Here is a 12,337-nt window from a genome sequence, read left to right on the forward strand (position 1 = left end):
CAACAGAATCAATTCAGACATTTAACATTTTTAAGCCTGTGGCTAAGAATTTTAAATATTGTAAATTAATTTAATCCAGGACATAAATACAATTTGTTTCTTTTGTGCTTAGGATGGTGTTCCGTGTTGTCATTTTAAGCTTATTCAAGCCTTAGCCTTGAATAGGACAGTGCCCCCTGCAGGAAGGCAGCACTCCTGGCACACCAGAAGTACTTGCTCTTTACTCGGCTAATCTCTTCAAACATTTAATACAGATTTCTTCTGGACAGTCAACTGCAAAAAACAAGTCTGGCAAAACATTCTACATTTAATTTTTCCAACAACTATTTATTTAAACAAGTCAAGGAGAGGATAAGAGCTTTTCAGCCTCACAGAGAGAACTGCAAAATATGAGAAAACAGCTGTCTTGCAACAGTGATTAAGGAAGTTGCCATGTTCATGTAGCTCTAGGCTAAGGGTGAAGGAGACAACTGCCCACCAAAGACAGAGCATGAACAATGCTTCTAAGGCAGGTCTTCACAGAACCCAACAACCTGAGAATGTCATGCTCCCATCTGTGTTTGTGGGCAGAGTGAGACTCTTGACCAAGCAGGTCTACTTTGTCAAGGGGTATATACCCTCAACTCAAGGGACTGAGTGATAATGTTACCTCCTTGGAGTCAGTCTCTGAAAGTCCTAATTTGTCAGCATCTTCCTGGGCAACATCCTTTTTATCTGGCTCCTCCATGAACACAGGTTGGTTCTGGAGGATCCACTTCCTGTATACTTGAACTACTTTTCTTGTTACAGATATCTCACAGGAAGGCAACAAAAATGCCTGAAAAGAAAAAACAAAACAAAAAACTCTTCAATGCCACACAAGCTCAGATTGTCATAAAGCCACATTACAGACATTTGTTTCTGTCACCACCTTCAGAAACATTTAACTTGTTCAGAGACCACATACACACTTTTTCTCCACCACCATCTGAGGGAAAAAACCATCTTTATAACTGGAACAGATAACAATAAAGTTTCATAGATTCTTCTACACTCTGGGTAGCTTTTTGTACAAACCATAACCAAATCATACAAGTATTTTAGTTGTCTATATAAAATAATTATAACTAAATTGTAAGTTTCCTAAAAAAACAAAAAAAAAATCAGAAATGGTGTGTAAAGTAAGAGATGACTGTGGTGGGCATGGAGCTGGCTGCATTTACCCGCTCTGGGCCCTGCACTCAGGTGAGCCATGCTGGGAGCTTGAATTGGCCGTGCTGGGTTAGTTAACACCACAGAACTGGGGCCTGCTACACATACGGACTCTCCTTGCTTGTTTTGCCTTTTCCTCCTCCTTCTCTTGTCTTTCTTTCACCCCACTTTTGTTCCTCCTTCCCACCTCTCTCCTCTACTTCCTTCTCAGACAGGTTTCTACATTTATCGAACACCAAGTACACCCGACATGCTAACCAGACTGGCCACTTGTAACACTGTACACACTCATAGGAACTTGGAAAACTGTGTGTGCGTACAGACCAGAAGTCATCATTGGATATCTTCCTTGACTGATTCACCATCTTATTTTATCAGACAGGATCTTTCACTGAATAACTTGACAATTTGGCTAGACTGGCTGACCAAGAAGCCACAGGGGTCTTACTATGTCCGCCTCCCTAGTGCTAGGATTACAGACACACGCACCATGTTTTTATTACATGGATGCAGGGGATCTGAGCTTTTTACCAACTGAGGCATCTCTCAGCCAAGGAAAATTTTAATATTAAGGAATCTCCTTACATATTTGTGATTTCATGCAAGAAGACAGGAAAAAAATGACCTTGAAGACTAAATGCATTTGCCTTTTGCATCTCATATTTACGGGCTATTTCTGTAATGCAAGGTAGGTAGGAAGGACCGGCACCCCTCACTCAAAGGACTGGTCGAATGACACAGACAAGGACAAATGAGCCAAAAGAAACCAGAGATATTTCTCAAGGTTACAGTTAGTTCCCAGACTTTTTTAAACTCCTAAGTTTCACAACAAAGGACCCACTGACAGGCAGATGTCGCTTCAGCATTGGTATATAAGATACTGAAATTCTTCAAGGTGTCAGCCAGATCACATCAAATTCTAGAACACACCGGGCGGTGGTGGTGCACACCTTTAATCCCAGAACTCAGGGGGTGGGGGGAGCAGAGCCAGGCAGATCTCTGTGAGTTCGAGGCCAGCCTGGGCTATAGAGTGAGTTCCAGGACAGGCTCCAAAGCTACACAGAGAAACCCTGTCTCAAAAAACAAAAAACAAAAAACCAAACAAACAAAATTCTAGAACACAGGATTCCATGTTATCAAAAGATTACAAAAATTGACTGAATCAAGATTACAACAAAGTACATGTCTTCCTGAATTTTATTGCAAAAAATATCACACAAATAAAATTATTTTTTTCACAGTGAATAGCCCTATTCCCCTGTTATTAGCAGCAACTATATTTGCTTTATTACATATTTGTCTGTAAACCCACATCTCTATCCCTCCTTCAATCCACTCTATTTCCTGTGTACTTTATTAGTCCATTCGATCTAGAAACACTTTAACCTCCATGTCTCTGATTGAAATCTGGTATTTTTTTATTGTACATTATTTAGAAAACTTTACAAAGAAGGAAATACAGGGACCATTAAATCAGTTCTGACAAAATGTAGACAACTTAGTCATCCAAAGTCGACAAAAAGGCATAGCACACTACCTTCCTCAGAGAGAGCAAGGAGTAGTTCTTATATAGGTGAAAATAAAGTTATAAAGAAATCCCAAAAATATCTCTACAAACAGCCAGGACAATATGATATATAACATATTGCTAAATATCATTGGAAATATGCTAAGTCAATTTGAATAAAATCATAATTTAAAAAAACAGACATGATCCAAATGAACAAAAAAATCTAGATACCAGAAATATCAGAACCTGAAGTAAAGGACGTCTGAAAACAAAATAATCCAAATGAAAAGCTGTGTGCATACAGGACAGGCAAAAGGGACACAGCTAAAGTGGACACTGGGAGAATACGAGGGAAACCTTAGAATGCAGTAAACAGAAAGTAAGCAGAGGCCAGAGAGGTAATGCAATGACAAGGTCACCCTATGCAGAGCTAGACGGAGACGCAAAATACGGGACAGAGCAGGATGCAAGAATGGCTGAGATGAGAGAACAATCCACACAGTCATGAATCACAAAGACAAGCAGAACAGATACAAGAATTTTACAATATAACTGCTGAAAACCAAAGGCAATCAGAAACATTAAAAGCAGCCAAGAGGCAAAAAAGGACACATTTCCTTCAAAGAAATAAACCACATGGTTTGCGGTGCCTGTGAAACAGAAACCAGGAAACAAAAGGCTGAAGTTACCCAAAGTGCAGACAGCACATGGCTACTAGTAAACATAATACAGCATCCGAAAGAATAGACTTCAAAAGTGAAAGCGAAGTGCAGATAATTTCAGATAAGAAAATTTGTTACCAACAGACATGAACTAAGGAAAATACTAAAAATTATCCTTCAGACATAAAGGGAAATTATCCTAGGTCAGTAATTTGGCAAGGAATAAAATATCACAAAAAGGGCACTTGTATAATTCTAAATGAATAGGGCACATGTAAATATGTTATATAACATAAGACAGTAGTTCTGAAAAGTATGATATATATATATATATATATATATATATATATATATACACATTCATTCATTTTATAATGTAGAATTCAAATATATTACAAAATCCTATCAACTGAGAAGGAATAATAGGGTGAACTTGAACTTCTGCTGAAAACAAGAATAGATTTTAGGTTAGAGAGGCATGATGCCAGCCACTAAACAACTGCAGGTCACTGTAATACCTACCACACACGTTAAGTACTGGAGAAAAAAGGACAACTACCCAAAAAACCTTTGGTACAATTAGAAAGTAAAAGTAAGATGGCTGATTTACATCCAAGAAAAGCAGTTACTATGTTACATTGAATAAAGCTGCAATCAAAAGGCAGAGGTTATAACACTATTTTTAAGAAAAAGTTAAAAAACAAACAAACAAAACACCTGCAATTTGTAAGGGAAATCCATAGCATATGTCCATGGAAGGTAGACAGTAAAGTTAAAAAAACATATATCATGTATACACTAACCAGAAGACAACTGGTAGAGCCATATTAAGACTACGCAAGACAGACTTTGAAAAACATTATATTTATATAACTGGAAGATTCTGTTTTCTGTACATCAGATGGACACCATCACAGAAAACTACAAGTGGATACAATTGGATCACTGGACTGTGGGGAGCCAAGGCCCAGCAGATATATCTTTAACACAACTCCTACACCTAAGGCTCAGGGAACACCGTGGAAGAGAGGGTGGAAAGATTGTAAGAGCCAGAGGACCAGGAAGTCTGCTTAGAGATTGTATTTTCTAAAAATGGCAGCCTGAACAAAACCTGAGCAATGACAATATGAACAGGAACATCAACAGGCATGCTAACTTGGAAAGGGGGAAATCTCACATAGTCCCACATCTAGATAAAGAACTACAAGTAAGTAAGGCTGCTGAGAGGAAGAATTATCCTCTCCCAGGGCTGAGCACCCTGCCCCCCAACCCCAACTAGTTATGTAACAGAAAATGGCAAGCCCTGGAATCATATACACACAAACAACAAAGCAGACCCAGATATTTGTATGGGCATGTGCATGCATGTAACAGTAATGATCAAAGAAAAAAGACTCAATTGGAAAAGGAAATGGGGGAGGGAGGTACTGTGGGATGTCTTTCTGTATGCTGTGAATATGTGTTGCTCCCATTGGCTAATAAATAAAGCTGTTTTGGCCTATGGCAAGGCAGCTTAGAGGCAGGTAGGAAATCCAAGCATGTAATGGCACACAGGTAAAGCCACAGAACATGTGACGACATATAAATTAATAGAAATGGTCTGAGTTTAGTTATCAAGAGCTAGCTACCAAGAAGCTTGAGCCATAGGCCATGGCCATACAGTTGATAATTAATATTAAGCCTCTGAATGATTATTTTACGAGCAGCTGTGGGACCTCGGGTGAGAGAGATTTGTCTGGACCTCGTGGGGCCGGGCGGGACCACAGGAAAACTTCTGGCTACAGGGAGGAAGGACATGGGTGGTTAGAAAGAGGATATGGGATGGGTTGGAGGGAGAAAAGGGAAATGAAGAAATGCTGTGATTACATTTTAACTTAAAAATAAACTTAAAAAACTGGAAGCTTCTGAATGATAAACTACTCAGTGCACAGGAACACATAATAACTCAATGTATACTGATGCTACAGAGGGCAAACTCTAACTTAACACATGGCTTTTAGTCCATTGTAAAAATCCCTGAGTTTGGTGACCACACGGTTGAGCAGTCCACTGCAGGTCTCTTTGCTACAAAGGACGCCTCTGGATGAAGTGACCTAGTGGTTAAAATTCTTTCTTTCATGGAAGGCTTCATTTCAATATCTTACTCAGGGAAAGATGCTCTTTTAGCTATCTTCCCCTGTTCTCCAGAGACAGATGCCTTTGCCTATCCTGTGATGAAAGATGCCTTCTACACTTTCCTAACTGCAGAATTAGCTATTCCTAGGAAAAGGACTTAAAATGGCATGGGACATAAAGCTATTTAATCAGCATCTTTTCTTTAGATTTACAGAACAAGCCCAGAACCTCTGGTGACTTATGGATACCAACAGTATGTGGAACAGAAAAGCAAACTTCAGAAAATTCAGAATTACTGTCTTTCCTACCGTTTCAAAGGCCTACTTACCCCATGTCCCCACCCAAAATCAATCCCTATAAAGCCTTGTACCTGCAACCCCTCACAAGATGATTTCTTCTTCTTTTTTTTTAAGAACCCCAGAGTCCTCATCTACCAACTCTCCAGCTTGTTGCCAATAACGTTCTTCTTTTCCCCATCACTTTCTCTTTCTCAAATGTTCATTTTCACCAGGTAGCAACAAAACTTGACTTTCTGCAGTGTTACTCAGGGTGTCTGTTGCCATGATAAACACCGTGACCAAAAGTAAGTTGAGAAGGAAAGGATTTATTAGGCTCGTGCATCCCCATCATTGTTCATCACTGAAAGAATTCAGGGCAAGAACTCAAACAGGGCAGGAACCTGGAGCCAGGAGCTGATGCTGAGGCCATGGAGGATGCTGCTTACAGGCTTGCTCCTTATGACTTGCTCAGCTTGCTTTCTTAAATAACTCAGGACCATCAGCCCAGGCGTGGCCCTACCCACAATGGAACAGACCCTCTCTCATTAATCACTAATTAAAAAAATGCCCTACAGGCTTACCTATAGTCCAGTCTTAAGGCATTTCCTCAAATAAGGCTCCCTCCTCTAGTTTGTGTCAAGTTGACATAAAACTAGCCAGCATACACAGCTATGTTGCAACTGATGCTTATGCAAAAATACTGCAAATACTCAGACTTTCAAAGGAAAAAAAGAATCATCTACAGCTATAGCAGGATATTCTCACTGGATAGAAAGCAAACAAAAGCAGAACAGAGCTGAGAGAGAGGTGAGAAAAGTATCAGGCCTGCTCATTAGAGCCTCCTGCTTCAACCTGTCCTACTTTACCTCTGTCACTCTGAGGTAGGTGCAGGACCATTTCTTCACCCAATTTAGTCTATATTCTGCTGCCTCCATTCTGCTATTAAGACTATACACTGAGGTTTTCTTCTGTTGTAATAAACACCCCAATTATTACTATTATTCATTTTAAATTATGTTTTCTCCTTTTTTAGTATGTATTCGTCAGATGTTATAGTTTCCTGCTTACTGCAAACATGTTCAAGTTTATCTTTAAAATGTTAAATGTATTCATCCCCAAGTTTCAATTTTAGAACTGAAGTCCTTATAAAGTCTTCCTGGCTCTGATTTGTATATCAAGAGAGGTCTGGTTACAAATTTCTAAGTGCAAGAGTGACCTAAGATTATTACACTCAGCTAAGCTTGTGGCCACATGTACAAGAAAAAAAAAAAAAAAAAAAAAAAAAAAAAAAAAAAAAAACAGGCTAGGTGGTGGTGGCGCACGCCTTTAATCCCAGCACTCGGGAGGCAGAGCCAGGCGGCTCTCTGTGAGTTCGAGGCCAGCCTGGGCTACAGAGCGAGATCCAGGACAGGCACCAAAGCTACACAGAGAAACCCTGTCTCGAAAGACCATAAAAAACAAAAAAACTTACATTCACTATTTTCAAAGGACCAATGAAAGTGAATTTTGGGATACCTTCTTGAAACCACTCAATGACAAGAAACAAATACAAAAACAAAATAAACAAACAAACAAAAAAAGTAGGCACAATATCCAACAAAGCAAGTACTCTAAGGCTGTGGTACTAAGATGAAGGATTTGCTAAATACAAAACTAAGATTAAACAACCCTATATATTATGATTCCTAATCAATTTCTGCTAATGATACATTTATTTAGTTAGTCAGTTACTTAGTTTGTTTTTGGAGACAAGGAAGGTCTCATGTAGCCCAGGGTAATCTCAAGCTAGCTGTGTAGCTGAGGCTTGCTTTAAACTGATCCTCCTGCCTCCACCTCCCAAATACTGGGATTACAGGCTTTTATCATAGTTCAGTGGTACATTTATCATTTATAAGATAATTATTTACAATGTAATAAAGTTGGCTAGCCACAAGATGCCAGTCAAAATCAATCCCAGACATTGCTGTGTCCCAGGAGCACCAACCCTGCTGCAAACCTCAGGCATCACTACCTCAGGCTGCTGGGTCCCACTCAGGAGCACCAACCCTGCTGCAAACCTCAGGCATCACTACCTCAGGCTGCTGGGTCCCACTCAGGAGCACCAACCCTGCTGCTAAGTTCAGGCATCAACTGCAATCTGGCTTCCGATCTCTTCCTTCTCTTTCCCTTGCTTTTTCCTGCTTCCTGCTTCAGTTCTTCCCAGCACTTGCCTATCTGAGGTATGATATTCCAGGATCCTAGACACAAAGCCTTTCTCTCCTTTACTCTCTTTCTCATCCATCTCTTTTCTCCTGTGCCACAAGTATTTCTATCACATACTCATGTGACACAATGTTTCAGGGAAAGAACAGCTTTCGGAGAGAGCCTCTGGGTTATGTGAGCTCTGAAGCTCTGGGAACACTGGGTTCACTTGGTGCTAAGTACTAAGAATAGCTTTCTATCCTCCTACCTGAGTTGAGTTTGCCGTGGAAGCATGAAAGTATTTGATGAATTTTCCTTCATTATTTAGTGATAAAAAAAAAACTTTTTTGTGAGTCATAAAAACTTGTGACAAACTAAAAGTGGGCCTGGAAGGGCCATTACTTAGTTCTATAAATTAGGCCAAATCATCAATACTATTGCCTACTGTGTCATAAATAAAACAACAATGCTACAGTTTGGATCTGGAATGCCCCCATCCTCCCCTGGGCCCATGTGTGATTTGGTTCTGGTTTGGCATTATTGAAAAGCAGCATAAACTTCAAGAGGTGTGGCTTAATGGGGTATTAAAGGTCATGGTAGAGTGTGCCCTCAAAGAAGACTGTAGGACTCCAGTCTCTTGCTCTCTTTTTTTCACATCCATCCATAAGGTAAACAGGCCTCACCTGCTTCCTGTCCCTACCTTAATATACCACCCGGCCACAGGACCAAAGCAACAGGACCAAGTGACCTTAGACTGAGACCTCTGACACTGAGACAAATATACCTCCTCTGTTTAAGCTGATGCCCCCAGGCATGTGTTAGAGCAATGGGAAGCTGACTAACTCAAGAACAAAGAGACTTCAACTTCATGAATGTATAACATACACTGACCTGTCGAAATACTTCATTCACAAAATTCACATAACCCCGTGTGGACAGGAGGATCCGCTGCACCATTTCATACACTGTTCGATGCTCTTCTTCAATGCTACAAAGACTGGAGTTGCTGAGTCTTCGGTCAGACAAGGTGCTACTGTTAGAATGGCTTTTGTCCTGCTCTGTGGACCCAGCACCATCCAGCTCTGGCACCTTCTCTTGTGCTGCACCACCACCAACGGTCTGGAAAATGTCATCACATATCTTAGCAATCCACATCCTCACTCACCAGCACCTAGCAAATGTGAGTCTTGTCTTGCTCATTGCCTTTTGGGATTTGTGAGTGTTGCAGGACTAGTGAAGGAACCTACATCTCACATATGTGAGCATGTGCTCTGCCACTGATCTACATCCCCAGATCCAGGTCTCGCCTTATTTCCAAGTACTCTGATTACCATCAACTTGCACAGGGTACAGGAAGGTGCCTGAAGCATAACTCCTGAACCTCTATTTAGCAATTTTCTAATTAGCCAAGTAATTATTCCTCAACTCAGTGACTTCAACAGGAAAACTACTAGGTTATTTCAGGGAAGAGGGCTGTGAAATCTTGTCAGCTAAAAAGTTTAATTTGCATTTGTGAAACCACAAAATAAGCTAATGTGTAAAAGCAATGTGTGTCATCATCACACCAGCACTCCACACTTACTCACTTACTCTACTCTCACAGAGTGTGAAAACTTGAAGACTGCCTATAACAAAACCATGAGAAGCACCAGTCCAGGCCCAAAAGACGAACAGTTAACATTTTCCATCTCTTAAAGCATTTTGTTCCTGGAGCCCCCCCCCCCCCCCCCAGTGGCCATATAAGAAATCCAATGACCCAGCTAGTGAAACAGTATAGAGTAGTTCAAGATGAGCCAGGCTTCTTTCCAACTGGCAATAACAGGCATGTGAATGAAGTCATCTTACATCCTGCAGACCAACCATTCACCAGCTAAAGGTCACCACCCAAAGCCCATGAAATACACAAGATGTACTAAGCCAGATCCTGGCCCACAAAGTAAAATAAAAAAATATGGTTGAAAGGTTTCTGCTTTCAGACACTAAGTTTTGAGGTGGTTTATATCACAGCAATGAAATAACTAAAACAGCAGGAAGAATTATGTAGCATCAAGCCACAGAGCCAAGAAGATGGCTCAGTGGGTAAAGCTGTATAAGTAAGAAGAACTGGCTTCAGAAGGAGGTCTGCCTTCCATCCACTAGAATCAAGCTGGAATTCCAAGCTGTTGTTAGTATGAGTCCATCCTGATGTCCCCTGGCACATGAAAAAGCCTTGTCAGCAAAACAGAGACGCCTACCAGGACCAGGCCAGCACTACCACGGTTCAGAAAACCACATAACACGGACTGTCACTTACTCCCCACGTAAATTTCTCTGCCACCCTGGTACCCTCTCAACCCCATAGCACATATGGAGACATGCTCATTCTCAGAGTTAGCCTAAACATGGACACCCACCAACCACAAAGCAACTCTCAGGGGCATGTCTCGTTGTTTTGTTAGTGGTGCCTGAGTGTGATGCCACTCGTTCCTCTATCTTGATCTGCCAACATGCTCAGCACATCCGAGCCTTGCCTCTGCCAAGTTCAAGAACAACAGAGAACATATGACAGGAGTCCACAAAGTGAGTTCCAGGAAAGGCGCAAAGCTACACAGAGAAACCCTGTCTCGTAAAACAAAACAAACAAACAAACAAAAAAAAAAAAGAGTCCACAAACAAATGTCTAAAACTGCAGAGATGTCAGATTGTGTGTGTCACTGTTCCACCCATTTGTCCCAAGAGCCTGTAGATCATTGCAAGAACTGGCTCAGAATTAGTAAAAGTGATATTTTATTAATATAACTAAAGAGTTATACATATAAAGATGCTCAGCTGCCTGGCTATATCAATTTTTTTCAATCCCTGATGGACAAAATCAAACCAGCAGGACTAAATGACCATGGACAAACTTCTAAAGCATGAGCCAAAATAAATATTTTAAGTTGACTATTTCAGGTATTTTTGCAACAGTAACAAAGAGCTAAGTAACACATCACGAACAAGAAAATCTGTAAGGTCAGATTTACCTAGTGCTAGGGAAGCTAAGTCTAAAAGGCACATTATTAGCTGTTTCTCCCTGTCAAAAGAACAAGTTCTAGGGTGCTGGAGAGATGGCTCAGTGGTTAAGGGCATTGGCTGCTCTTCCAGCTGGTCCTGAGTTCAACTCTCAGCAACCACATGGTGGCTCACAACCATCCATAATGAGATCTGGTGCCTTCTTCTGGCCTGCAGGCATACATACAGGCAGAACACTATATACATAATAAATAAATAAATAAATCTTTAAAAAAATAGTTCTAGACCAAGAAAAGAACATTATTGCACTTGGGGAACAGAAAACCAAAAACACCTTATATTCAGCAAAAAAAAGTGAATTCTATTGTGAAACAGAACTTTAAAATATTTTTAAACATCTTTTATAAAACTAGTGCATTGATTGAAAACAGTTTTGATCACCTTGACAAGGACAGTAATGTTTTTGTTGTTTTGTTTGGTGGTTGCTTATTTGTTTGGTTTGGTTTTGGTATTTTGAGACAAGGCTTCTCTGGGTAATAGCCCTGGCTCTCCTGGAACTCACTCTGTAGACCATGCTGGCCTCAAACTCACAGACATCCACCTACCTCTGCCACTTAAGTGGTAGGATTAAAAGTGTGTACCACCACACTTGCTCACTCACTTCAGATCTATGAAAGAATATCATATTTTAAATTTGAAATAAAAAATTTAAGGAAATAAATACAACCATTACCATTTTCATTTCATCTTCTAACTTCCAAAGTACAAAATTAAGGGGTTTGGTTTTGTTTTGAACTATCTTTCAGCAAGCCCTCTGTTATTCTTATTGAAATTCGATCCTGAGACTCTTTTGAAAACAAGTTTGCCCTCCGGGCCTCCAGTAAGTCCTCTACAGTGGATCCACAGGCTCTGGACTACATGGTGTAACTCTTCGCACCAAGGCACCAATGACCTTGAAGTATACCAACTACTGATCTGCTTCCTCCAGCTTGTTTCCCCAGCTTGGATCGATGTCCTATTTCTGGAACCTCCTTGACATCAGCAAATCTTCAATAAGTGCACTACACTTGCTGGTCCTGTTCTTGGAGACAACAAACAATAATAATCAACCCACACAAAGCCATGACCCTTCATTAATGCGACTGCTCTCTAAGCTCTGAAAACAGTGGTGCTCCACCAAGAACACATACCAAAGACCCTCCTACCTAAGAAGTCTTTATGAAGGCTTCAGACAGAGGCAGACTTCTTTCCAGGAACAGCATCATGAAGCAACAGCTACCCCAGGATCCTGAGCTGCTAGTCCAAGCCCTCTCCTCAGAAGCCAGAAGATACACAACAGCATGAACTCTCTCCATAAGCCATATCTACATAACCTGATGGCTTTCCAGCTACTGGTGACTGATGAAGAA

At 40.7% G+C, this 12,337-nt stretch overlaps 1 protein-coding gene across 2 annotated transcripts in view; it reads right to left on the reverse strand.

Moving 5' to 3' along the window:
• The window catches only part of Ralgapa2 (Ral GTPase activating protein catalytic subunit alpha 2), a 275,792-nt gene that overhangs the window by 195,953 nt on the left and 67,502 nt on the right, over positions 1–12,337 (reverse strand). For both annotated transcript variants that reach the window (XM_059261570.1, XM_059261569.1), the window contains exons 10-11: positions 8,829–9,056; positions 650–817 (exon numbers count right to left, since the gene is read on the reverse strand). In XM_059261570.1, the coding sequence (XP_059117553.1) occupies positions 650–817; positions 8,829–9,056 (396 nt within the window). The remainder of the gene's footprint in view (positions 1–649; positions 818–8,828; positions 9,057–12,337) is intronic.

The sequence above is a fragment of the Peromyscus eremicus genome, chromosome 4 (genome assembly GCF_949786415.1).
Source record: "Peromyscus eremicus chromosome 4, PerEre_H2_v1, whole genome shotgun sequence".
Taxonomy (NCBI): Eukaryota; Metazoa; Chordata; class Mammalia; order Rodentia; family Cricetidae; genus Peromyscus; species Peromyscus eremicus.